The sequence below is a fragment of the Cydia splendana genome, chromosome 21 (assembly GCF_910591565.1).
Source record: "Cydia splendana chromosome 21, ilCydSple1.2, whole genome shotgun sequence".
NCBI lineage: Eukaryota > Metazoa > Arthropoda > Insecta > Lepidoptera > Tortricidae > Cydia > Cydia splendana.
In genome coordinates this window covers 14158025-14184586 of record NC_085980.1, presented here as the reverse complement: position 1 = coordinate 14184586, position 26562 = coordinate 14158025, and the positions used below count along the sequence as shown (strand labels likewise).

Here is a 26562-nt window from a genome sequence, read left to right as displayed (position 1 = left end):
CATGCCACAGAATAAATAATAGTGCTAGGTACAGAAGGTTCACTCTGTAACAAAACGCGTCTATTATGACAGATATGACCGCCAGGTGGCGCAAGCGCGAGCAGGCGTCCGTTCCGTAGCGGTGCGCGGCAACTACTACTGCTGGACACCAAAATTGGTGTGGGCCGCATGTACTTGTAGCGACGCGACGATATCGCGGAGTGAGCCACGCTTGGCCATGCTTACTATTTATTATCCAACTTGTGTCTTCTATTCACAGAGGAGATCCTAGGCGTACTAAAATGGAGTACCCACCACGCTGAAGGCACGCTCCGGCAGGCGCTGACTAGACTCATGCACGTGCCTAGCGAGGAACTAGTCAAGTTTCTCCAAGATATACTGGATGCTCTCTTCAGTATATTGACACAGGTAATCTGCTTCAACATTCTCAAATCTCACTTAAAACCTGTGCTCTCTCGTAGATTACCCGGCGGATTACAAAAAGCGGTATAAAAATAGACTTATTTGGCAATAAAATTACTGTAATATTATATGATCATACTCGTAGGTAAGTGCACTCAAAACAGATCCACAACCCACATGACAACGACTTAAATTCTACGTAATTATAAAACAGAAAATTATCCTCTGGCAATTTTATCTTTTTAGGGTTCCGTAGTCAACCGTCTGCCTGTCGGTCCTTTGCCCCGTGACCTTTAGCGGGTGTCGTTGATAGGTCTTTCAAAACGAACAGTTTTTGGGGAGTCTTCAACAATCAGTTTTTGATAAAGTGAAAATATTCGGAAATTATCGCTCTGAAAGAAAAACATGTGCCGGGTCCTTTACCACTAACTTTAATTTAAATCTCTTGATGACTTTTCGATTTTCCAAAAGTGTTTTTCTTTCACTTGATCTCATACTAATATTTTTTCAGGTACCCGAAGAGCAAGAAAGTTACACAGAGAACAGCTACGGCGTGCTAGTGCTGGAAAGTCTGATGCGAGTTGTATCTTTGGTGGCGGACCACAAATACCAACACTTTCAGCCCGTATTGTACGCGTATATTGATGATAGCTTCTGTGACGCACTAGCATACGAGTGAGTATAATCTGTTCTTTATAATTAGCTGGACTGGCCGCGTAGCCAACATGCCAATCGCTTTCGCTCCGTAGCGATCGAAATGCAACTGTCACTGTCGCACTAATATGGAAGAGTGATAGAGAGACACAAAGCGTTTCGTTGTCGTAGCGATAGCGATTGTCACCTTGGCTAGGCCGGCTGGTCTTACATTATATTTATTTGTACTGACGTTGCCGAGGCTGGATTTATACGTATTTATTAGTACTGACGTTTCGTTTTGAACGTGATGGTACATTATTTGTCGCAGAAAGATATTAGACGTTCCACGGGGAAATTAACCTTACGGCCTTCACCTTACCTTGGCGGTTATGCTTATTATTAACGACGTTTTAATACTAATGCGGTGCTACACGACGTAAGCGGCAACCACCATAAGGTACCTTTACCCGTGGAACGTCACATATAGTTGCGTAATACTTTAAGGAACACCTTTGTAATATTGGCTTTTGAATTAAATAAATGAAATGAAACAAAGCGCAGGTTATTCTAAATTTACAATATGATTTGAAGGCCGATGTGTGATACAGTTATACATTTTATTTTCAGAAAACTTATCTCCGTCATAGTCTGGGTGATCACCTCGGCAGAGCAAGGCGAGCTAGCCCTAAAGAGGCTACTTCAATGCATGAAATGTCTGGAATGTCTGATTCGCTTTATCGTTAGGAGTCGACAATTAAGGAGCGCGCTCGGCGACCCACAAGCGCATGAAGACTTCAGGTTTCAGTTTGAGGTACATACATACATCCATACCTACACATAATCATCCATATTTCCCGGAGGGGTAGGCAGAGACCACGGATTTCCACTTGCTACGATCCAGACATACCTCTTTCAGTTTGAGTTACTTTCCAGAAATTGTGTTATGTCCAATCTCAAGTATCAGCTCCTAAAATCCCTGTAAATCCTAGGGCGCTAAATGCAGATTGCACCAGAAGCTTTAACAGCCTAAATGGGTATTTGTTAATGAATCGAGTTGAACGGAGAGCAATTGGATTTGGTTACGACTCTCAGTCTAAAATGTATGTTTTAAGTCGGGGTACTTTGCACAAAAATATCAATAAATATCAGTGCGCTGAAATGATTATCAAGAGAGAGTAGAGTGTGTTTGGGTTTGTTGGATTTTCTCGATGAGTATAGGGACCGTGCGCGTTGGAGGGCCTGCCATCTTGTGGCTTGAATCGGAAACATATGTGCACATGTACATTGCCAAAGAAAGTGCTACCATCTACCGTTCTCGTAGGTACGTTTCCTTGTGCATAGTAGGTTCTGCCATCTTGTGATCTACATCGGAAGCATAAACGTCACATTTACGCCTCGCGCCAAAAATCTGACGGCTCCTATGCTGATCCCTATAGTTCATGCACGCTTCCTATTAGTTGTCCGTTGAAAGAAAAGTACGGTCAGCTTGTTTTAAAATGAAAATAGTGATAAAAAACTTATTCAATGTTTATTGTACAGAGTCTAATGGAGGCGCTAGTATGGTTGATGCGGTGCGGAGACTACGCTCTCACGTGTCAAGGGTCCGCATTGAAGTATTTACCCCACGCCGTGCCGCACGCTATCAAAGTTTTCCCTCACACCGAGCTCAGGTAATTATAACTTGTAGCTGTTAAGCTTCCGCTGCCAGTGGGGAGACACTCCTCCTTTCGGGCATTCTCGGCTCCGTTCGGCTCAGCATTTCTCCGAGCAATTATTAGGATTGGCACAACTTGAAGTCCCTTTGCGTGCACGACCACATATAACATAATAACTTGACTGATATCAATCGGGATATGAACCGTGATTTACTTTTGTATTGTTTTCGAACTCCCGATATTACAAAAGCGATACAAAACAAAACAATACAAAAGGTAATCACGGTACATATCCCGGTCGATATACATAAGTCTATACTCTATCCACGTTAATGAGCTAGTACTAGAAAACTCAGACTGCACGTGATTGGTCAGCGATGAGGGCGATGCATGTGCAGCGGGTGAGTTTACATGATAGTCAACTCTGTCTATTGTACGGTGCGGACGCGTCTAATTGCTCTCCTTTGTATTGTTTCCCGTAATCTGTTACTCGGCTCGTTTACTGGATTACCTTTTGCTTACTTTGCGACTCGGCCTAGACTTCCCTGCTTACTGTGTGACTTGGCTTGTGTATTATTGGACAATCTACTGTGTGACTCGGTTAGTGTTTTGGACTGTTTTTGGGTGAATTATAATGGCTAATTCACCTAAGAAGAGGCGTAGGCAGCCTTTTTTGTCACATGAGAAAGCGATGATATGCGAATTGTATGACACTATTTTTCACTTGACTATTTTTGAACTGCATATCTATAATCAATAAACAGTTGTTGAAAGCAGTCCACCAATTTGTAATTTCAGTATTGATCATAAACATGCAGTTGGTTATTAAAACTAAATAGAGTATAAAATAAATATTATAACCATAAGAAATGTATGAAAATAAATAATCGAAGCGACGGCACGTAAGTCGTGCCGGACAGCGAGGTGCCATTGTTTACACCCACTGCCCTTTTTTGTCCTTTTCATCTGCATACAAAAGTGCAAAATTAAAGAGAGAACGCTATACTAGCTTGTTAACGTGGATAGAGTATAGCGAAACTAACCGTGAATCATTCAAAACTATAATGACTTTAACGTTGACAACCCTAAATAGCCGAAAGGGATAGGGCCATACATTAGAAAGGGACAGCATGGTTCGACCCTGAACCGCTGTCAAACTTCGGTTTTGTAGAAAGGGTCCTTTTTGTACGGTATTACTATTATTTATTGTGTGCCGCTGCCGAATGGTTTATTAACGTTTGACAATTTGGTGTTAGTGCGCTAGTGGTGCGTGCGCTGGAGGCGCTGCCGCTGGCGCGGCTCGGCAAGCAGCGCATGCTGGCGCTGCTCGAGCTGGTGCGCGGCGCGCTGGCCCGAGCGGCGCCGGCGAGGGCGTTGCTAGCGCCGCACGTCGCCGGCACCGTCAAGGCGCTGCTCATGGAGAAGGTGGAGGTGAGTGTAGCTCTGCAGGTTGTAGGTTTACTGGCCCCTGGGATGTTCTATGCGACACAAAAAAATGAGAGTCCGTATACGATTTTGCCCCATACTATAACTCCATATCTCGATCGAGATTGTACGTAACAATAATCAACTATATTAAGTATGTTAAATTTAATAATCGTTCTACTTTTTCCGCGATTTTGCAAAAACTGAGGGGGTTCCTATAGCCAGACCGTAAAAAGTCTGCAGCGATTTTGATAGCCCACGCAGTGCAATTATCATTTTAAACGTCAAACTTCTATGAAATTATGACATTTATACATAACACTTACACTGCGTGCACTATCAAATCCGCTGCAGACTTTGTTTGGTGCAACTCTATTAGTTATGGTGCATATCAAATATATTATGAGATTTATGAAACAATAAAATAAATTCGAATTGGATTCGGAATTAACGAGATACCTACTCATTTTGTTTTTTTTTTTTACTTCACTTTGACTATTCCGTATTTGCTAAAAATATGCTTTTCAATTGGCTATTACTAAATTATAATCCGATAAAAAAAGTATTATTGTATTTGACATGCCAGTGGCCAGTAAATAGGGTCAAGTTTCATTCCCATTACATTATAATTTGGTCGCACCAATTTAATTAAAATATTTTTAAATCAGCAATGAAAAATAAAACTTATATTTTTCATATAAAATCTAATATTTCAAAATTTCTCTATTTATAATTGATGAATATTAATTTACTTAGTATCAATCCCAAGAAAATTAAATAATTTTATTTTAATAAAATTTTAAGAATGAAATGTGCATTTGCACACGATTTTTACTTATAATTTTATATGATAGTAACCATATCAGAAACCATTCTTGTTATGGGTATAACAATAATAAATGTGGCGTCCTCTAAGTCCTCTTATGTAATAACATTTGTCCGTCCGTGTCTAAACTTCGAAATGGTATGTACACTTTTTATTTAAACATCAACATTTATATCGCAGAAAATCGGACTCTAATTTCTAAACCATAAGGTATAATTTTGATCATTGCCTTTTATTGTAAAGGTATATAGTGTGTCAAAAAAATTTGAACCTTAAATTCAAAGTAGTTGAGTCTCTTTTTGCTGGGATAAAAATGTTGCAATGCACAGCACCACATGAATTGGCTCGTAGCAATCTGGCAACAGAAAATAGGTGACAGGCCCAATGCGAGCGAATTTGGAACATTTAAGAAAACTCAAACATTTTGTAGGCTTATATTAATTTCAGTGCAAAGGTCTTACTTTGAAACCACTTTCTAAATGTTTAGCTTTATTTAAAAGGGCCCCACACTAGCGTCTACGGAGCGTCAGCCTCTAGTCAACCCCATGGCTGCTACTCGACGCAACGTTGACGCTACTCCGCAGCGACGCCATTTTCCATAGCGCTGACTAGACGCCGACGCTCAAAAGTCGCTAGTGGGGATTTGCCCTAAATGTAAGAGCTCGTAGAAAACATATTACTTTCTTTTTTCTTTATAAAATGTTCCCAAATTCGCTAGTATTAGGGTCTAAAGTCGGCTGGCAGGCGTATATGTCGGCTCCAGTACTGAGGTAAGCACGCATGTCGATGCACGTTGACTGTCTAGCACAGTATATTATTATGTGTTGATTGTTTTCACTAAACATTGGGGCCTTTTGTATGACAAGACTGATAAGCTACGTCAAAGAGAATTTAAAATAGAGGCGTATTGTCAAAGTAAATTTTGTAGTTACAGTAAATTTACTGCCATCTATCGACACAGGATTAAAACTTTTAGAATGCCGTTTGACTTTGGTCCTTGTTCTTTCACTGATATGTGTTCAATTTGTTAAATATCAAAAGGTGTCGCCATCTAGCCGAATATATGCCATACCTTTGGGTACACTACGTTGGGTTACAATACGCCTCTATACTAAATTCTCTTTGGTTACGTTCAGCAAAGGAAAGTCTTTCGGAACGCCTTTATGATATTATTTCTTTGAAGTTTCCATTGTTGTTCTGTGCGTAATTTTCATACGCACAAAGCTAAAATGCAAACATAATAAATAGAGATATCGATGTCATCGCCCAGAGAACGAATGTTTTTTGTATAATACAAATTACAATTGATTATAGTATGAATTTTCTCACAATGCAGATTTGAACCTTAAAACCACCACGATACAGCCGCTTTTTAAACGACATTGTTGCTATGCCACGCGCTCTACACGGGAGTCCACCGCTCGCACAAAAGAAACAATAGATTTTGTTTAACACACAGACAAGACATCCTCCAGACTGAGCATAGTAGCGCCACCCCCTCTGCCACAAATATACGGTAGTTTTACTCCATTTTCGAGTCAAGTGTCTTTGTGTGACGCCTGTGTCTTTGAACGGACCAATCACGGCACGGGACTCGCAGCGAGTCGCTCACCTCGGCCCCCTCACCCCAGTATTTTTGGCAGCAGCGGTTTCATGAAATAATTGGTCTAGACTCTGTCTAGAGGATTCCTAGTCTATGGTTTAACAGATTGGAGTCTTAGGCGTAAAAATCATATGAGAAAATTCATACTATATACAATGGGTCCCTGGATAATCGCAATTTGAACGCCGTTTGAATATCACAAGCTATGTGTCGACCTTAGGGCCACCCCACACTAGCGTCTTTTGAGCGTTGGCGTCTAGTCAGCCCTATGGGACATGGCGTTGCTGCGCAGTTGCGTCAACGCTGCGTCGAGCAGCAGCCATAGAGTTGACTACACGCCGACGCTCGGGAGACGCTAGTGTGGGGTGGCTCTTAAATAGCAAGTAACTCTTATCAAACTGCCCTCGGGACTAATCTAATCGCGTATTTAAGTTTTAAAATTTACCTCCGACGTTTGAGGACGGCGTTGTCCCCGTGGTCTCGGAGAAGACTGTGTTTAATAACCGTGAAAGTTTAAATCAGTATTTAGCAAGTAACTCGTTAGGCGTTATTGGAGTTCAAAGTTATAGAAATGTCTTTTTGATAGGTGACGTCTAAATAACATTTTCACCAGCACGAGATAAAAATCAAACATTGTCACTATCAAGATTGACATTTGGAACTAACTAGTCTTGCAAGAATAAACTGTGATATTGTAGTAGTGTAAATTACTAATTTAAATATACATATATATAATGTAAAAGACATTTTTTTTTTCACATTTTTATGCACTTGGGCTTTGTAACTCATATGTGCATAAAAATCGTTCTGTTTATTCTTGTATGACACTTTCTTTTTTATGCGAGAAAAAATAAATTGTAGAATACACTTTGTTTAGTAATTCAAGTTACAGTCGCATTGCATAGACGAATAGAAAACTTAAAATCATATCAAAACATTCAAAACTAATGTTTGCACTAAAAATACTAATAAAATAAAATGTGACGTTTTCTAAGAAAAGGGCCCTTATTGTCGATGACGCTTACGCCATTATTAACGATGCTCCGATATAAACACAATGCCGCGCGACGCTGTGCGGCGTAAGCGCCATCGACAATAAGGTCCCTTTCAATAGATAAATCCCCAAACGATCTACATCATGCTATAAACTCAAATTGTCTCGTATCAATCATTTAACAGTTTTCGTTCATCATGTTTCAAAATAGTTATTTCGAATCGGCTATAGAATGTACAGTCGACGTCAAAAATATGTTTGCACTTTTGCACCTTGCTCTTTTGTCATAAGGCGAAAAATAAAGTCGACTGTACTACGGAATACACCCAAGTTATTGGTTTTACTCAAGAATAAAATGGGGTAAATATTTACCTCATTTTATTCTTGAGTAAAGTAATTCTTAGCATGTTATGTATAAGGATTTATAACTAACGTGAGGGGTTACTTGCATTTACTATATAACTAGTTTCTCTCAATCGGCCGTCATTGGTCAATGTCTACAAATGTCATATTGACAGTGTTTGGTGCCAAATGTCAATTTGGTGGTTTTGTTTGGTACAAGTTATTTGCACCATAGCATAGAAACTTTGCTGACGCTATATGTTATTAAATGCAATTAACCGCCTATATGATGTAAGGCTATAGCGTTTGTGTGTGTGTGTGTGTGTGTGTGTCGTGTGTCCGTCGTCGTCATTAACACCTCAACAGTCCGAGTCGCACCCGCATCATGAGACTTGCACACAAAAAATTACTCTAACTTCAAAAAACACAAAAATAAAATTCATAACATCACAAAATCTTCACACCATTATCTGGATCTATTTGTTAATATTATATGTACACTAACAATATATTTATGTGTGTGTCCACGTGTGTGCATGTTGTGTGGTCACCTGTGTGTGTTCTTCGAGTGTTTCAAGTAGACCAGTTTTTTTGGGTTATGTCTCTCTCGCACAGAAATTGTGAGAAAAGGACTAATGTTTTATGTTGTGTAGTCTTAGTAGCCGTTGGGAAATCACAGTGCAGTGCTAAGGCCTTCACTCGTTCTAGATACAATTTCGCACATACAATTTTCCTCGATAATTTGAATTCTTATAATATTTAATTCAAGTAAGTACTAAAGTGATAAAAATATCATTATTGTATAACAGAAGATGATCTTCAAATACTTTATTTAAGAATAAGAATATAGAATAATATTTTTTTATTTAAAAGAAAATACGTCATTAACATTTGGTAATGTCATTATTTACTTTACATTACAGAAAAAAAAATAGTTATATAAAATTATTACTTTCTGCATATTTCAAATTTATTTCGAATTACACTGGTTTACACCGGTCATCACATAAACATAACCAGAGCGTTAAGAAACTAATAAAATGGTGGGACGGCTAACATCACTTCCAAGTATAAGGGACCTCCAAATACTAGAGTAGTATAAGGGAAGGGAGGGGTTTTTTAAAGGGTTAGATAGATGTGTGTCCTGGTCTATGTTTCAGTAACTAATCATTAATTAATTATAACCAAGTTATCACTTAAACTTTCACATCACTTCTATATTTCTCAAACATCACTTCACTTTCGTATTCCTTCTACCACATGTTTAGTACTTTATTATATTAAAATGAAACCGTTTATTTATTTATTTCTCGTATTATAAGTATTTTTAAGTTTGTCGTAAATTCAACTAGTCTAGTTTCACCAATTTGTTTTTAACAATGCCTTAAATAACAATTATTAATAAAGTTATTCTCATTATTAATAAAACAAATGATTAGAACATCACTGACACTGCAAAATTATTTTCTTATTTTTTTCAATATAATTTACAAAATATAAAGCACGTTTCAGTGAAGTCCATGTCTAGAATTAATCAGTTAAAATTTGTCATAAGTACCTATAAAAATGACGAGTTGAATTTACTAATATCTAATATATTTTAAAACCCTATATTTAAATAATAACGAAACATAACAATGCAATGATTTTTGATATTGGTGTTTAAAAAATAAAACATTTTAACATGAGCCTTCGATGTCGCTCACTAAAATTGTGTGCAAATTCTTGATGTTGTCGCATGTTTCACGTTTGACAGTTTGAGAAACTGTCAAACGCGAATGTCACTGGTCATTTTATATATGAGTTTAATTGCTAACGTGGCAAGTAATTGAGAAATAAATATTTTGATGTATAAAATGACCAGTATGCATTAAATTTGGTGTACGCTTGTACAGGATACCCAATACGAAATGAAAATCGAAGTAAATAATTAGTACGACCCTGCTTTTTTCATATTGGTCTTTGAAAAACCAACGTCTATTGTATACCTTCAACCCCTTCTCCCTACCCTAACTTCAATGTTGTAGAAGATTTACTGGCACAATGAACCCCCTCTCCCCCTTCTGTCCTTTGTTTGGATACCTAGTTTCAAGTTAGTGACGTTGGATTTTCTTTAGCTGAATGTCACGCTGATGCGATTTTACATTCCTTCTGGGATGGACGGGATACAGATAACCACTGACGCAAGCATGGTATAATAATATACTCCGCCTGGTACTCCATTCCCGTCTTTTCTAGGTCACCTAACTGACACGGGCCTACGTCATCATGCGACAGCGCTATATGATAATATGCGATAGCGCTATATATAGCGGCCATGTTGTTGTGACGTAGGCCCGTGTCACTCTGGGAATGGAAGACCATGTTTTATTAGACTATGGACGCAAGTTACGAGTATTTAAGGCAGACAAGCCATAAGGGTAGGTGGAGGGTGTAAGACGAGGGTAGGTTGCCTTGCGATCGCAACTTATCTAATTACCCGCGACTTCTGCGCGGAATAACTAATTTGAGTAGCTTATTTTTTATCCAATATGCTTTTTTTATTATCCATACAAACCTCTTTATTTGAGACACAACTGTAACGCCTAGATAAAGTGTAATGGCAATCATGCAGTTTGAGCATATGCTTACATCAATTATCAGGCTATGCATCACTTATCTCAATACCACCCCGCTTTTCACCCTCTTAAGGGATGATATCAGGGATAAAAAGTATAGAAAGGATAGCCTTCCCCGGGACTCAAATATCTCTATACTAAATTTCAACTTAATCGGTTCCGCGGCTTAAGCGAGAAGATGTAACATTTAGACAAAACACAATGTATCTTTATAATATTATTAGTATGGATTTTCCTTTTCTCACGATTTAAATGCAATGCATTATGGAATGAGTTTCCTCTCCACGCTTCCTTTTCGAATCAGCGTGGCATTCTGTACACTCGGGGAACATTTGTATCACATCTGATACATTCGTATCGGGTATCGTTGCACCAAGCTATCGGGTGTGACAGTTGGACCGCGAGGCGGCGCACAAGTCTCGCTCGGTGGACAAGGCGGCCCGGCTGCTCGGCGCGGACTCGTCGCGACTCCACGACCCCACGCAGCATCAGCAAATCGTATGTATTGACTTGGAGGCCGTTGGTGGACCTTATGCCGTTGTTATAAGGTCTATGATTGACTAGTTATTTGTGACCATAATGTGTTACTCAAAAGATCCCGATCGGTCGAAGTGTATCCACAAGGGCCTCCCAAATAAAGCCATAGTATATTCAAACATAAGACGTCTATATCGCCTTGGAGTAAGGCTGTCTGTTGGTGGACTTTATGTCTGTGTTTAGGTTTATCCTCTAGCCGCCCAGAGACCTATAAAAAGGTCTCCTGTTCCATTCTAATTTGAACTTTGTGTTGACAAAATAAAATTTTATTTTGCTTGGCAAGGTTTGACGTATGGGCGGCTAGAGGATATGCCAGATTGTGAATACAAATCAAGACGCGTAATAGACTACAAGTTACTCGCTCGAATGTTGCTCAGTTTGGCAAAATGGCATAGCCAACAAAACGAGATAGTCTTGTGAAGTGGCTTTGTTCATAAATAAATGGTTTCTTCGGATTTCGGAAACAATTTTTTTCTGCTGAATAAAATATTGAAGCAGACTTTATTATTTCTTGACATTTTGACTCAGTAAGATTTTTCACAAACTACAAGCTCTCAAGCCGTTGGTATAGGCATTTTTTTAAAGCTTAAATAATGCTGCCGTGATGACATGGGCAATGATTTCTTATTATGGTTCAATTGTAGTCTATTAGGTTGATGAGTTTGTTTGATCTAATTTATTCCAAATGGAAACAGCGTGTTTTTAGTGATTGATATGACGATATTAATAATTGAATCGTTTGATGGAATGCAGCTTGTGAGCCCAAAAGGTTAGTTTGAACATAAACAGAACACATCTACTATACATTGTCACAAGATTACACTATAATGTTCTAAATGTATAACTTGAGATTACTTTTACTGACTTTAGAAAACAACGACGCAGTGTTAAATAAATCGATTAAATTAAAGGATATCGGCCACACAGCTGCTCAAAATATTTACGCAGCAACATTTATGCTAAAAACAGTCCTATAATCACTTGACTTTTCGAGGTTTTAACCTTTTCGACGCCGTGTCAAACACAAAAGCTGTCACTCGGACGCCACGTCACCGAAGTGTCCAAACTGAAATTGAACTTTATGTTTAAGCACGTAGGTCTATGTTGCTCTGTGGTCTGTGACGGATTAATCAGTCTGACGTTGGACCTGCGAAAGGTTAAACAGGATTAAATATTAGAAAGTATACTAGGTATACAATATTGCCGGTAAAATAGAAATTGCCACACGCCACATCACAAGCCATTTACTAGTAACTCTATTTCAAATTCATATAAAAAACTTTTCTAAAATCCAGGTGGAGCTATGTGTGGAAACACTAGGCGAACTAGTCACACTGCTAGCCAGAGACGACGTAGGCCCCGTAGAGGCCGACAGAGGGGAGCTGGCGAAACTCCTGTTGCCCACCGTACTCCGAGTAGCCGCTAACATGATGAGAGATGATAGGAATAACGATGACCCTTTATTGGTAAGTTATATGTTCCATATTTGGTTTTTAAGTAGGTAAGGATGTAGGCCTCTAGAGGCCGACAGGACTGGGGAAACTCCTGTTGTCACCGTGCTCCGAGTAGCCGCTAAAATGATGAGAGATGAGAGGAATAACGATGACCCTTTATTGGTTAGTTAGATGTTCCATATTTGGTTTCTAAGAGGTAAGGACATAGGCCTCTAGAGGCCGATACAGGGGAGCTGGCGAAACTTATATTGCCCACAGTACTAGTACTTCGAGTAGTCGCTAACATGATGAGAGATGAGAGGAATAACGATGATCCTTTGTTGGTAAGTTTAACTAAATGTTCCATATTTGGTTTCTAAGTAGGTAAGGATGTCGGCCTCTAGAGGCTGACAGGGCTGGGGAAACACCTGTTGCCCACCGTACTCAGAGATCTAAAATCTAAATCTAAATCTACCAGTCAACCTTACCTCAACCAACCTTAGGGCAAAGCAGAAAAGATTGTAGGCGATGCATTTAAAAACCAAAAGGAAACCATGTATTTACTAGAACCTTATTAGAGTTAGACCAAGAAAAGTCTGCAGCGATTTTGATAGCCCACGCAGTGCCAGTGTTATTTATACGTCATAATTTCATAGACGTTTGACGTTTAAAATAGCACATAAAATGGCACTGCGTGGGCTATCAAAATCGCTGCAGATTTTTCTTGGTCTAACTCTATTAAACACTCATATTCTTTTCAGCGTCGCATCGTCAGCATCCTACTAGACATAGTCCGCCAAATGTCCGAAGAGCAATACGCGCTAGTCGTGAAAGCGTTGGAGCAAGAAACTGGCGGGTCCGCTAGTCTAGTGGTCGACGCGCTAGCGTTGCTGCAGGCGCTGCTGCAGCGGCCGGTGTTCCGCGCGCATTGGGCGGACATGCTGCATGTGCAGCATTATGTCATGCTGCATGCTTTGAGGTCAGTTTAATCTCCTTCCTTTTGGACGCCAATGACCGATATATCCGCACCGCAGGTCTACTAGACATAGTCCGCCAAATGTCCGAAAAGCAATACGCGCTAGTGGTGAAAGCATTGGAGCAAGAAACTGGCGTGTCCGCTAGTCTAGTGGTCGACGCGTTAGCGCTGCTGCAGGCGCTGCTGCAGCGGCCGGTGTTCCGCGCGCACTGGGCGGACATGCTGCATGTGCACCATTACGTCATGCTGCATGCTTTGAGGTCAGTTTAATCTCCTTTTAACCTTTTGGACGCCAATGACCGATATATCCGCACCGCGGGTCCAACGCCAAAGACCGATTTATCGGTCACAGACCACAGAGCAACATAGCCCTACGTGCATATGCTTAAAGTTCAATTTCAGTTTTGACACTTGGGTGACGTGGCGTCCGAGTGACAGCTTTTGTGTGGGACACGGCGTCGAAAAGGTTAACTTAGATCCTATGACGCTTTCAAGTTGTACATACCTTTTAAGTGTGGAATTAGTTGAAACAGGAACATAAGGCATCTAAGATCTGAGATTGTCTCGGATAAAGTCAACTAAGTTTAATTTTAAATATAATAAACGTAGCATTATTTTGAATGTGTGTCTGTTATTCGCCACACCTCTGTTTACATTAATACTGAGAAAATTAGAATCGATCTTAGTATGAATACTAAAGTCTGTGCGGAAAGAGAAGAGTCGTAGAATGTAATGGATCCCATACATTTCACGACTCCTTCCGAACATACTCTAGAAGCTAAAACTTGATGCAACGTTCATACTTATCCTTTTAAAACTAACAGATCCAAATATTGTACTGTACTTTTTTGCAGACTCATATCTATAACTCTCTGCAACCGCCTCCAATCCATTGACGAGACCGACACAGAAGGCATCGCAGCCATCCACTCAATGTGCCGCTCGTGGTTCAACACATGCGCCTCCTTAGCCTCCTCACAACCACTGCAGTTGGAGACGATGCGGGCTGCGAGGCGAGCGAGGGCCGCGGCGGTGTGTGGAGACGTCAGGAGAGCGGCTGCGGTGCTACTGAGAGACCTGTGGTTTGCGTTGGGTAAGTGGACTCACATAGACCTGATCCATCGACTAGACTGACACAGAAGGCATCGCAGCCATCCACTCAATGTGCCGCTCGTGGTTCAACACATGCGCCTCCTTAGCCTCCTCACAACCACTGCAGTTGGAGACGATGCGGGCTGCGAGGCGAGCGAGGGCCGCGGCGGTGTGTGGAGACGTCAGGAGAGCGGCTGCGGTGCTACTGAGAGACCTGTGGTTTGCGTTGGGTAAGTGGACTCACATAGACCTGATCCATCGACTAGACTGACACAGAAGGCATCGCAGCCATCCACTCAATGTGCCGCTCGTGGTTCAACACATGCGCCTCCTTAGCCTCCTCACAACCACTGCAGTTGGAGACGATGCGGGCTGCGAGACGAGCGAGGGCCGCGGCGGTGTGTGGAGACGTCAGGAGAGCGGCTGCGGTGCTACTGAGAGACCTGTGGTTTGCGTTGGGTAAGTGGACTCGCACAGATCTGATCCATCGACGAGACCGACACAGAAGGCATCGCAGCCATCCACTCAATGTGCCGCTCGTGGTTCAACACATGCGCCTCCTTAGCCTCCTCACAACCACTGCAGTTGGAGACGAAGCGGGCTGCGAGGCGAGCGAGACCCGCGGCGGTGTGTGGAGACGTCAGGAGAGCGGCTGCGGTGCTACTGAGAGACCTGTGGTTTGCGTTGGGTAAGTGGACTCACATAGACCTGATCCATCGACTAGACTGACACAGAAGGCATCGCAGCCATCCACTCAATGTGCCGCTCGTGGTTCAACACATGCGCCTCCTTAGCCTCCTCACAACCACTGCAGTTGGAGACGAAGCGGGCTGCGAGGCGAGCAAGACCCGCGGCGGTGTGTGGAGACGTCAGGAGAGCGGCTGCGGTGCTACTGAGAGACCTGTGGTTTGCGTTGGGTAAGCTAAGTTTTTTTTTACTACGTCGGTGACAAACAAGCTTACGGCCCACCTGATGGTAAGCTGTTACCGTAGCCCATGGACGCCTGCAACTCCATGCGTGTTGCCGACCCTAACACCCCGCACCCTCGTTGAGCTCTAGCGACCTTACTCAATTTAGTTGTGGCCGGTTTTCTGTAAGGTACTGCCCCAGTTGGGCTCTGATCTAGATCTAGAATGACATCCGCTGCGTTATGCCTTACCCTACCACATAAAGCGAGATGACATTCGTATTTTGTATTTTATTTTATTTATTTGTTATTTACTGGGCAATAATAAACTATTATAAATGTAATTAAATTAAGATATTAGAGAATTAAGTAAAAATTAAGTGTTTAAGTAAATGTAAGACAGCTACAATCATATTGTGACACCCTCACAGGGTAACATGTACGCTTCCTAACATTGTATTTAACATCATGTATTTCTATGCATCAATGTACATGTATGCAATAAATGACAATAAACAAATAAACAAATAAAGGTTAAATAAATACTCGTTTCATTACCACAGGTGACCACAAGCGCGCCTTCATCCCGTGTCTAGTGGGTCCGTTCCTCGAGGTCAGCTTCCTCTGTGACGAAGAGGTTCGGATCACTACCATCCCCCTGTTCTTTGACATGATGCAGACAGAGTACAACCATAGCGTCAGCACTGGGGATAGCTGTAAGTACACTTGAAAACAAGTAAAACGGCTCACTTTTTGTTTAAAATTCTGTACAAATAGACTTGCGATATAGCAGAGTGATGGTTATGTATTCTGTTCTTAGGTAATTATTTTTCAATTAAAAATCGAGCACGTATCAGCAACGATGATTTGCTGAAGTGGAACCGTGGATGGCGTCGATGAAGACCATAAAAAGTTATTTTATATGTATAAACACAGAATAAATAATAGTACTAGGTACAGAAGGTTCACTCTCTAACAAAACGCGTCTATTACGACAGATATGACCGCTAGGTGGCGCAAGCGCGAGCAGGCGTCCGTTCCGTAGCGGTGCGCGGCAACTACTATGGCTAGACACCAAAATTGGTGTGAGCCGCATGTACTTGTAGCGACGCGACGAAATCGCGGAGTGAGTCACGCCTGGTATAAAGATAATCATATTTTTTCCATTCTTTTCAGCGGAAAGTCCTCTAAAAGACTTAGAAAGCGAGCTAATAGATAAAATCGACGTGCTAGTCGAACGCGGCAGCGGTGACGTGGCGTGGCGAGCGCGTTTTGTATCACTATGTGGAGCGCTTTGTAAAGCGGCCACGGGCGGTTTACGTGCGGCCGCCGCAGCGCTGGTAGCCGCAGCGGCCAGACAGTTGGATACATTACTTCAATACAGGTACAGACTACTGGCGTTTTTCATAAACGCGATACTGGCCTGATCTAGCAAGAGCCGTTTGTATCTGTCATTTTGACTTATGTATTTGTATCAGGCCCGTAAAGTTTTATGAATAAAGGGGTACACAGACACCGCATTATGAAGCGTTTCCAAACAGCACGGGGTCACCACACATTGGTGCAACTTTACTTGCAAACTACTACGATTGGAGGAGCACAACTGAGTTGTATTATAAACCATTCAAAAGCTTATTTTTTTTGTAAATATATTTAATTTACGCGAGGATTGACCGTATATGTGAGCGCAGCTGAACTAAGCGGTCGCGCTCAGATAGTAAATTTGTACGAGGGCGCTTACATTTACTTTTGTGACCTTTGGTTTTGAGGTGAGGGACTTTGCTTTTGTGGTCACCTCGATTGTCTCCTGTGCTCCGTCTAGAATCTAGACTTTAGACCATATACCATGTCCTTTATGTCTTTTTTTTTGCAGAGCGGCGGCTCTCAAGTCGGCGATATCACATAGAATGCTTCTCACAACCAAAGTACTGCATTTCTACGAACAAATCGAGAGGCCGCACATGTATATACGGTAAGTTTATGCGAATTAAAGCATTTCATAATATTCCTTAATTCAATCAACCTTATCGACGAACGACAAGGTACCTTTTGGTTGAAAACGTCACATATATTTATTTTTTCTTCCCAGCTACGTGCACAAACTTTGCGACATGCACCGGTCATGTCACCAATGGGCGGAAGCGGGTCTAACGCTAAGACTACATGCTAGACTATTATCCTGGCTGCCTGCGCCCATTGATCAACCGACACAACCGCAAACTACCAGCGAAAGAGATCTTAAGGTAATTTTAATTAACGGAAGGACATTAACAAAAACTATATGTGACAGGCGCTGATCAACCAATATGGTGGTAAGTTTATGTCTAGTCTTCGGCCTTGCTTATTAACATACTTCTGAGCATGAGTCCAAGCTCTGCTCTCTTGCGACCCGGCCTTTGGCATCGCATGAAAGGACGCTGCCTTCAGACGCACCGCACAGCTTTATTACACACTTTACCAAAAGTTCACGTCCAAACACCAAACTGCCCTCCTTTATCTCTGCCTTTGACATCGCATGTAAGCGCCTTTCTGGAATCCTTTGGACCTAAGCCTTTACTGGTACTGAAGCTTTGCTGCCAGAACGCCCGGACGTGCTTATGTAGCGCGCTACGAGCGAGGCCGAAGGCCAAGGCAAAAGGCCGAGTTCCGACTATATTTACACACGACATCTCACGTAATCCATTGCGGCTGCATTATTGATACAAGCCATTTTTTATTACCAACTGATGTGATAGTATAAAAAGAACTGAATAGCAAACCCTCTATTTTAGTAGGTATTTAAAAGACCCGCTATTTTAAAGAAGCTTTCACTAATAAGTACATTTGGTTTCAGGAAATGTTGTACCACGAAGTGGCAGATCTACTCGATCAGGGCCACCAGTGGGAGGTCGCTGTGGAGGTTATTAAGGAGCTGGTTGAAGTGTACGAAGCGGAGGTAATATGTAGTTCTAAACTGCAAAACGTAATAAAAGTAAGACAATGTTGCCACTGCAATAATTTGTTTGTAAAATAGTAAATTCCGTTTGATAAATAATCACGCTAAGATAATTTATTTATTAGTAATTTTATTCCTACGATTTAAAAAAAAGTACTTTTATTTACTTATTACGATTATACGAGTTACGTTTTGCAGTATAGACACAATAGATTAATAGAATACTCTTTATTATACACTTTAACATATGTACTGCCATCGACCCGTTACGGTTCTCTGTTCGTAGGCTTTTCAGTACGAGCGGGAAAAACATGTTATCAGCTACACTCGTAGCTCGCGCTAACAGTGAATGTGTTAATAAAAGAAATAGTACAAAATAATGATTACTCGGTGACTAGCCACGATACCATATGTGGCAGGGTCGCCATGTAAGGTGAGGGTTGGGAATTCAGGGGTATTTACAATTTCACCTTGAGCTTAAATTATGGCATGGACTGTATGTGTGTGTGTGTGTGTGTGTGTGTGTGTGTGTGTGTGTGTATTAGATGGATTGTATAGGCGTCGTCGATCTTCTTGTATTAACAAGAAAATCGACGACGCCTATACAAAATCGCGTGTTTACAATATTCAGCTTATTGCCAGATGGCGTCACTATTGCAGCAGGTCTCAAACCTCGCTGTCGCTTGCGGTATGTCCGGACCGATACGACCTTTAAACCTTCAAAAACGGGCGTATTCCCATCTTACAAATCGACAACACACTTACAACGCATCTGGTGTTGCGGGTGTCCATGTGCGACGGTAATCGCTTACCATCCGGCGTTTCGTCTGCTCGTTTGCCTCCTGTATCATAAAAAAACCGTTCCTTTTGCTCGATGTTTAGACCCCTTGTTAAAATAACTCAACTTTAGTTTCATCAATAAATGGCGTTGAATATTGGAGGAAGATTCCATCATAGGGGCCAATCTTTTTGACAGTACAAAAAAAGAAACTGTTTTGGCTAGCAGGCAAGTACCATATATGTTTTTCTATTGCAGGCACTGGGCTACGCACCATTAGCGGATCTCCACTTACGCTTGGCCGCTTTCTATACAGCAATGATGCGAACGGTTCGGTCACACCCGGGGTACTTCCGCGTGGTATACTTCGGCAAAGGCTTCCCGGACCATCTCAGGGTGCCACATGTTAGTATAACTCCTACGTGTATCTATATATTGTGTTTTTAGGGTTCGTTAACGGGACCCTATTACTAAGACCCCACTGTCCGTCTGTCTGTTTGTCACCATGCAGACTGTATCTCATGAACCGTGATAGTAGGAGATTGAAATTTTCGCAGATTTTGTATTTCTGTTGCCGCTATAACATCAAATACCTACTAAACAGTACGAAACCCTCGGTGGACGAGTCCGACTCGTACTTGTCCGGTTTTTATTTAAAAGTCTGTTAATGTCAAGCTTAATTTAAGTTACTTTCTCAAAGACACCTGTATTCTAATTAAGTCCATTTTGGAGATAAATAATAATTTATTTTTACCTGATAAGGCCCCTACGAGAGTGCAGTAGGATGTAATCTAATATTGCTATTCGCGACAAAGCAGTTGTAATGTTATTTTATTTGTGACCTCTCGCTTTTAGTAAATGGTCCTTATGTTCTGCTTAATTTGAGGGATAAACATCACTACACCTTATAAAACAAAGTCCCCCGCCGCGTCTACCTGTCTATGTGTATGTTGTATGTATGTTCGCGATAAACTCAAAAACTACTGAACGGATTTTCATGCGGTTTTCACCTATCAATAGAGTGATTCTTGAGGAAGGTTTAGGTGTATAATTTGTTAAGGTTTTGTGTAACCCGTGCGAAGCCGAGGCGGGTCGCTAGTTTCAAATAATCACAACCCTCAGTTAACCAGTTTATTTTCCTAGGGCTTCGTATACCGCGGCAACGAGTACGAGCAGCTCGGGGACTTCAAGGAGCGTCTTCTGGACGAGTGGCCCGACGCCGAGGTGCTGCCGAAATTGGACCCGCCGGGGGAGGAGATCACCGAGGCTGACGGGCAGTGTATCCTTTTTTATGGAAAACACAGTTTAGGGTATTTGACTACTAGTCAAATCAGTTTCTTTTTGCGAACTGTCAAAACGATTTTGCGACTATGGAATTTATATGAAACACTAGCTTGTGACGTCACGATCAAATTACTTACTCTTTATAGTTTTATATGGGTTTTAAAATAGAAATTGTATCTAAAAATAACTGCTGTCCACGTTTCTCTTTTAATATTCTGCTGATTTATTTCTAAATACCCTATTAAGACACAATAAATGTAATATTGGGTTGTTATTTAGAATAACTCTTATTACAATTATAAAAAAAGGAATTACCCACGTAATTCGACGACCGATCTGGCCTAGTGGGTAGTGACCCTGCCTGTGAAGCCGATGGTCCTGGGTTCGAATCTCGTTAAGGGCATTTATTTGTGTGATGAACACAAATATTTGTTCCTGAGTCATGGGCGTTTTCTAAGTATATAAGTATGTATTTATCTATATATGTATGTATATCGCCGCCTAGTACTAGCACCCATAGTACACGCTAGTAGAACTATGATTATTATGAAATATAAAAAATAGTCCAATTTTCCTTATATCGTAAATCAGATTTACAAATAAACGCCGTAGAGCCAGTCATGGGTGACAAATTAAAGCGGTTATCCGGCAAACCGATATCGGGCCAGATCCTACAGTACTACAAACACAATCACGTCAACAAGTTCATATTCTCGAGACCATTCCACAGAGCGGGTGAGTAGATTTAAGTCATTTAACCCTTTATAAAGGGTTCAGAAATTATGCAACATTAAACCCTATCGGGCTTTAGAATAAAGTTCAAAATCAGGTGGGAAATGTATTCCCTCTGCCTTACAAAGGGTTAAGATTTTACATACTGTGACCTGGTGTCATAAAATAGCATAAGTCTGACACAAGAGAATAACCTTTAAAGGAAATTAAATCTTTCTCTCATCAGCTATCAAATATAAACATACTTATTACAAATGAAATATAAACTACGTCATAAATATTATTGCGCTTTTATTGATTTAAAAATTATATATAGGGACATATCATTTTGACTTAGAGCAGCCTATTTTACTGATTAGGATACTAGTTTATGCCCGGGTTTATGTCAGGGTGATTCACTTTTGTATGGAGAAAAAAAAGTTGTAATATTTTTCCTGACTTTGCTCACCAATGGAGTCTCCCCACACTAAAAACTATCTATTTCAATTTTCAAAAGAATCGAATAACGTTTAGAGGTTGCACAAGTTGAAAAGGTAGAGTGAGAACCCCATACATTGCGTGAAAATAAACTATGTTCTAAAATGACAAAATATAATGAACTGATACTAAAATCGAATGAGAAAACTGAATTTTGCGTCTAAAACACGATAAAAGCACTTTTCCTTTGGAAACAGGTGGAAAAACTGAAAAATCTTAATTAGAACATTTATCGAGTAACCAAAATCCAAGTTTACTACTAATTTTAAAATATATTTATATGTAGAAGGTTCAGTATCACACTACTGTCCGCTTTGAGGGTAGCCGCTTAAACCATTTTCTACCCTCCGATGTAGAGTCGTTGGTTATTTGAAAAATCTTTGTTGATGATGTGCAACCTCTTAATGTTGACCGATTTTAATTTTTTTTAACGTATAATATTTTTTTATCAGTTAGAACAAGAATTCGAGCAAAGTCAGATGAAAATCGAAAATTCGGAAAAATGAAACACCCTGGCCATAGTATAATTCCGTACCGTATCTACTATCAAACATAGCCATAATTCTCCAATGTTTATCATCCCTCTACTGCTTTATTAACTATGTGTATTAATTTTGAACGTGTATAAAGCGGATGCTGATAAGCAATAATGTGTCAACCCACATTCATTTTGCAATAAGATGTCAACTCAAAAAAAATATGCTTAAAGTTGTCATTTTATTGAACAATGATTGTGGGTTGACACATTTTTGCTAAACAGCATTCTTTTTACCTTATATTTGTTTTACATGTTTTTTAACAGAGGAGCAACTGGATGGATCTAAAGACGATCTTTCTGTCAACGAGTTCGCTACGAGGTGGCTTGAGCGGACTGAATTGGAAATCAGCGATATGCTCCCAGGTAAGTTTTTATATAGTTTTATAACTAGTGTGTATCTAATATTAATTATATTTATCACAAATAAAGTTCTCAGGCGCTAATAACGCCAGGGACTATATGACAGGCTACATGTTTAACCGACGTTCGCAGGAGACGAGATTCGAGATAAAATACATTGTTGTTTCTCATATTATTAAAATTCAACCCGGTTCAACAGAGATAGAACAGATGATTAGTTGCAATTCGCGATTACGTCTGATAAAGCCTGCTGAAAATTTCATAACTTCTGTAGCTTCTAGCTTATTAATGCCTACGTTGCGGTATAACTATGGAACGTATTTTTATTCACAGGAATACTGAGATGGTTCCCAGTAGTAAAGCAGCGAACATTCTGGGTGTCACCAGTTGAGGCTGCAGTCGAAGCCTTAAGAGACGCGAATCGAGCCTTAAAACAATTGATCCTAGAAGCACGAGCCAGCGATGCCCCGTTGCAGCCGCTCACCATGCGACTTAGCGGTAAGACGAGGCTGAAGTAAAAACATACAATGGATAATAACAAAGAGAATTTAGTATAGAGGCGTATTATCAAAGTAAATTTTGTAGTCACAGTAAATTTACTGCCATCTTTCGTCACAGAATTAAAACTTTTAGAACGCCTGACTTTAACCTACTTTATTTGATCATGTAATGTTTTCATCTACCCTCAACTGGCTTAAGAAGTCATTTGAGGGTAGATTTTGTTTACTTTTATTTAAATACCTAACGATACAGAGTATAGATTAGACCATAATGGTTTTTACAGGTATATTAGACCCGGCGGTACAAGGCGGCATCGTGAACTACGAGCGCGCCTTCCTGACGCCCGCGTACGCGGACAAGCATCCCGACCACGCGCCGCTCCTCGCGCAACTCCGGGACCTCATCGCTGACCAGATACCACTGTTACAGTTCGGTAAGTTAATGTTTAGATAGATCCATCCATCATTTCACCCAACGAACGTAATGTACAAGAACGTAATCTTTCTGGGAAGATCTTGGGCTACAATGTAAAAAATAAGTGGTAACTTACTTTTGTTTTTAAATTTATGTAAATATTTCAGGTCTGGATGTCCACGGGGCGCGTATGCCGACCGCGCTGGAAGGGCTACATGCACACATGCTACAGTGTTTCAGGAGGATACAGAACCATGTGCACCAACGATATGGCCGTAAGGTACAGAATAGAACATTTGTCCCACTACTGGGCAAAGGCCTCTCCCCTTGATCTCCACAACTCCCGTTGTTGTGCTTTTTCCGGCCAGTTACTGATGAAGGTGTCAAGTCGTCCCGCCATCTCCGTCTGGGGTATTTTGCGGCATCCACTTGGTGGCTATACTAGCCCACCTAACCAGATGCATGTGGTAGACGTGACCCGCCCAGTTTCACTTCAGCCTACTCCCACGTCAGCTAAGCGTGTTTTAGAGCGCAGTGTAGTGTACAACTGGATTAGGCTGGAATAAATGACTTTTGGACTTGGCTTAGCTTTGGACTTGAGGCCTTGGACTGCTGTTCTTAAGTTTATAACATTTATTTCAGTATACAGTAGTTTAATTAATTATAAACACAACACAAATGTCTAAATTACGACTAATTACTAGACGACCGGTCTGGCCTAGTGGATAGTGACCCTGTCTGCTAAGCCGATGGTCCTGGGTTCGAATCCCAGTAAGGGCATTTATTTGTGTGATGAACACTAATATTTGTTCCTGAGTCATGGTTGTTTTCTATGTATATAAGTATGTATTTATCTATATAAGTATGTATATCGTCGCCTAGTACCCATAGTACAAGCTTTGCTTAGTTTGGGGCTAGGTTTGATCTGTGTAAGATGTCCCCTAATATTATTTATTATTATTTATTTATAAATTTAAATTCTCATATGAATCTTACTTCGTTTCGTTTTGTACCGAAGCGAAGTAAGATTCATATGAGACAAATAAACTTCGTTTTGTTGTGTAACTTCGGCCCTTTTTTTAAGAACCCTAATTATGTACATGTTGCATAAAATACTGTAATCCAACCGTAAATTATTCAGGCATGCGACTTCGAATCGGAGGCGGCAGAGGTGCAGCTCCGCATGCCGCCCCGCGACCGATCCTACACCGAGACACAGACCAGCAACCGCGTCTCTGACATATCCACCGGAACATCCACAGAGTAAGTAATAAAATAACATGTTTTGCTCTTAGAACTAGATGAATAAGTTACCTTTTAAACTTGTACAAGTCAATTCACAAGAGATACCACGAACGGAACGAATGATGAATGAAAATATCTACGTGTGTATGTCATTAACCAATAAAATGGCGGCTCTGACTGTATACCGATACATGTGTCACTCGTACAATGAAAGTTTCGTACATTCCATTCGTGCCAGCTTTCATGAAATGACCTCTATTTTTAGACCTAGACGTTGTATGTTTAAAAGAAGGTGGAAATCTAGAGATATCTCTTTAGAGGGCTGTTTTATTTAAGCAGTTGATTATGCTTCCACTAGTATTCTTATTGCCCCACAGAATGTAGCCGTACGAAATCATTTATTACACGCAGGCGTAATAAATTTCTTAATCTTCAAATTTCTTTGATAGTGAACGAAATAATTTTCAAAAACATTTATTTTACGAATCTTTGATCTTTCGTGTATCGTGATTGCGTTTATTTTCAGCCGGGAAAAATGTACGACTGACCGTCAAATGTCGATCCAGTCGCAAAATGACGAACCCAAGACGTGCAGGTCTGACCGGCAGACTCCTACGTGTGTATCTATTTGTTTTATGTCGGGGCTTTCATGGGTCTTGCTCAAATAATTTCATGAAAATTTGTAAATGTTTTTATTTTTGTAAGGAATTTAAAATTGTATTATTTGTCGTTTGTGATTAAAACGGTGCTTAATAGCTTTTGTATTGTGAATAAACCTAAATGGTTTTCGTGTCGACCAGCTCTCAATTTTGACTGTCGAGAGTTCGCTCCAGCTGTCCGGTATTCGTCAAATCACAACGTCTTCGCTTCCATTCCAAGGGTTGCTTTTGCTTTTCATCAATCATTTAGATTGTTATGTACGGCGGTTGTATTCTGTTTGTGCTGTTCGTTAAAACAGGCAGCTACTAGTGGCACACGAATCCTCATTATTGCATAAAAATTAATTTTGTGTATAGTCTGCAGATTTGTAAGTGGACCCGAGCCGCTAATCCTTTGTCTATGTTAAGTAAAACCGCACGTGCCTCTACATGTAAAAAAAAGGGTCGTGTAATTATCTACGGGTACTGAGTGCTGTCGAGTCGAACCAGTCTAAAATGTGTCATCGAGATGCGTAACGAAGGCGCGTTATCGGAGAGCGCACCTGCACTGGTTTTTTGAGCGTTGGACTAGCCCGCGCTCAGGTGCCAATTAGAATAATTAAGACCCTTTTTTGCAGGTAAGTAGCAAGTGTGGTTTTACTTAACAATAGACAAAGGATTAGCAGTTCGGGGTCTGTTACGAATCTACGGACTATATATAGTATGATTTTTTTCAAAAGATTTTTACGCCTAAGACCCTAATCTGTCAAACAAAAGCCATTGTTTCTTTTATGTGAGCGGCCGGCTCCCGTTGGCAAAGCAACAATGTCACTTAAAAAGTAACTGTATCGTGATAGTATTAAGGTTCAAATCTATGTAACAGCTCGTACGAGTTAACATGTTATGGTAATGTGGACGATCGACAACCTCAATGTAGGCGAGCGCTGATATTATTACATAGATTTGAACCTTAATACTATCACGATACAGTTGCTTTTTTAAGGACATTGTTGCTTTGGCACGTGGCTAATACGGGAGCTAACGGCTCGCATAAAAGAAACAATGGCTATTGTTTAACTGATTAGGTTCTAAGGCGTAAAAATCATTTGAGAAGATCCATACTCGGGTATTTTAATTTAAAAAAGCTTGAAACGAATACAAAAATAAAAAACCGGGCAAGTGCGAGTCGGACTCGCGCACGAAGGGTTCCGTAC

At 40.6% G+C, this 26562-nt stretch overlaps 1 protein-coding gene across 1 annotated transcript in view; it reads left to right on the top strand.

Annotated features, from left to right (window-relative positions):
- The window catches only part of LOC134801058 (dedicator of cytokinesis protein 1), a 77608-nt gene that overhangs the window by 37311 nt on the left and 13735 nt on the right, over nucleotides 1-26562 (top strand). The window contains exons 14-35 of the mRNA XM_063773586.1: nucleotides 260-408; nucleotides 914-1077; nucleotides 1666-1849; nucleotides 2578-2708; nucleotides 3950-4124; nucleotides 10895-10999; nucleotides 12334-12504; nucleotides 13233-13450; nucleotides 14302-14540; nucleotides 16010-16162; nucleotides 16623-16830; nucleotides 17320-17418; nucleotides 17536-17689; nucleotides 18280-18381; nucleotides 19418-19564; nucleotides 20303-20438; nucleotides 21035-21178; nucleotides 22455-22553; nucleotides 22884-23048; nucleotides 23335-23484; nucleotides 23633-23745; nucleotides 24607-24728. Coding sequence (XP_063629656.1) covers nucleotides 260-408; nucleotides 914-1077; nucleotides 1666-1849; nucleotides 2578-2708; nucleotides 3950-4124; nucleotides 10895-10999; nucleotides 12334-12504; nucleotides 13233-13450; nucleotides 14302-14540; nucleotides 16010-16162; nucleotides 16623-16830; nucleotides 17320-17418; nucleotides 17536-17689; nucleotides 18280-18381; nucleotides 19418-19564; nucleotides 20303-20438; nucleotides 21035-21178; nucleotides 22455-22553; nucleotides 22884-23048; nucleotides 23335-23484; nucleotides 23633-23745; nucleotides 24607-24728 — 3328 coding nt within the window. The remainder of the gene's footprint in view (nucleotides 1-259; nucleotides 409-913; nucleotides 1078-1665; nucleotides 1850-2577; nucleotides 2709-3949; nucleotides 4125-10894; nucleotides 11000-12333; nucleotides 12505-13232; nucleotides 13451-14301; nucleotides 14541-16009; nucleotides 16163-16622; nucleotides 16831-17319; nucleotides 17419-17535; nucleotides 17690-18279; nucleotides 18382-19417; nucleotides 19565-20302; nucleotides 20439-21034; nucleotides 21179-22454; nucleotides 22554-22883; nucleotides 23049-23334; nucleotides 23485-23632; nucleotides 23746-24606; nucleotides 24729-26562) is intronic.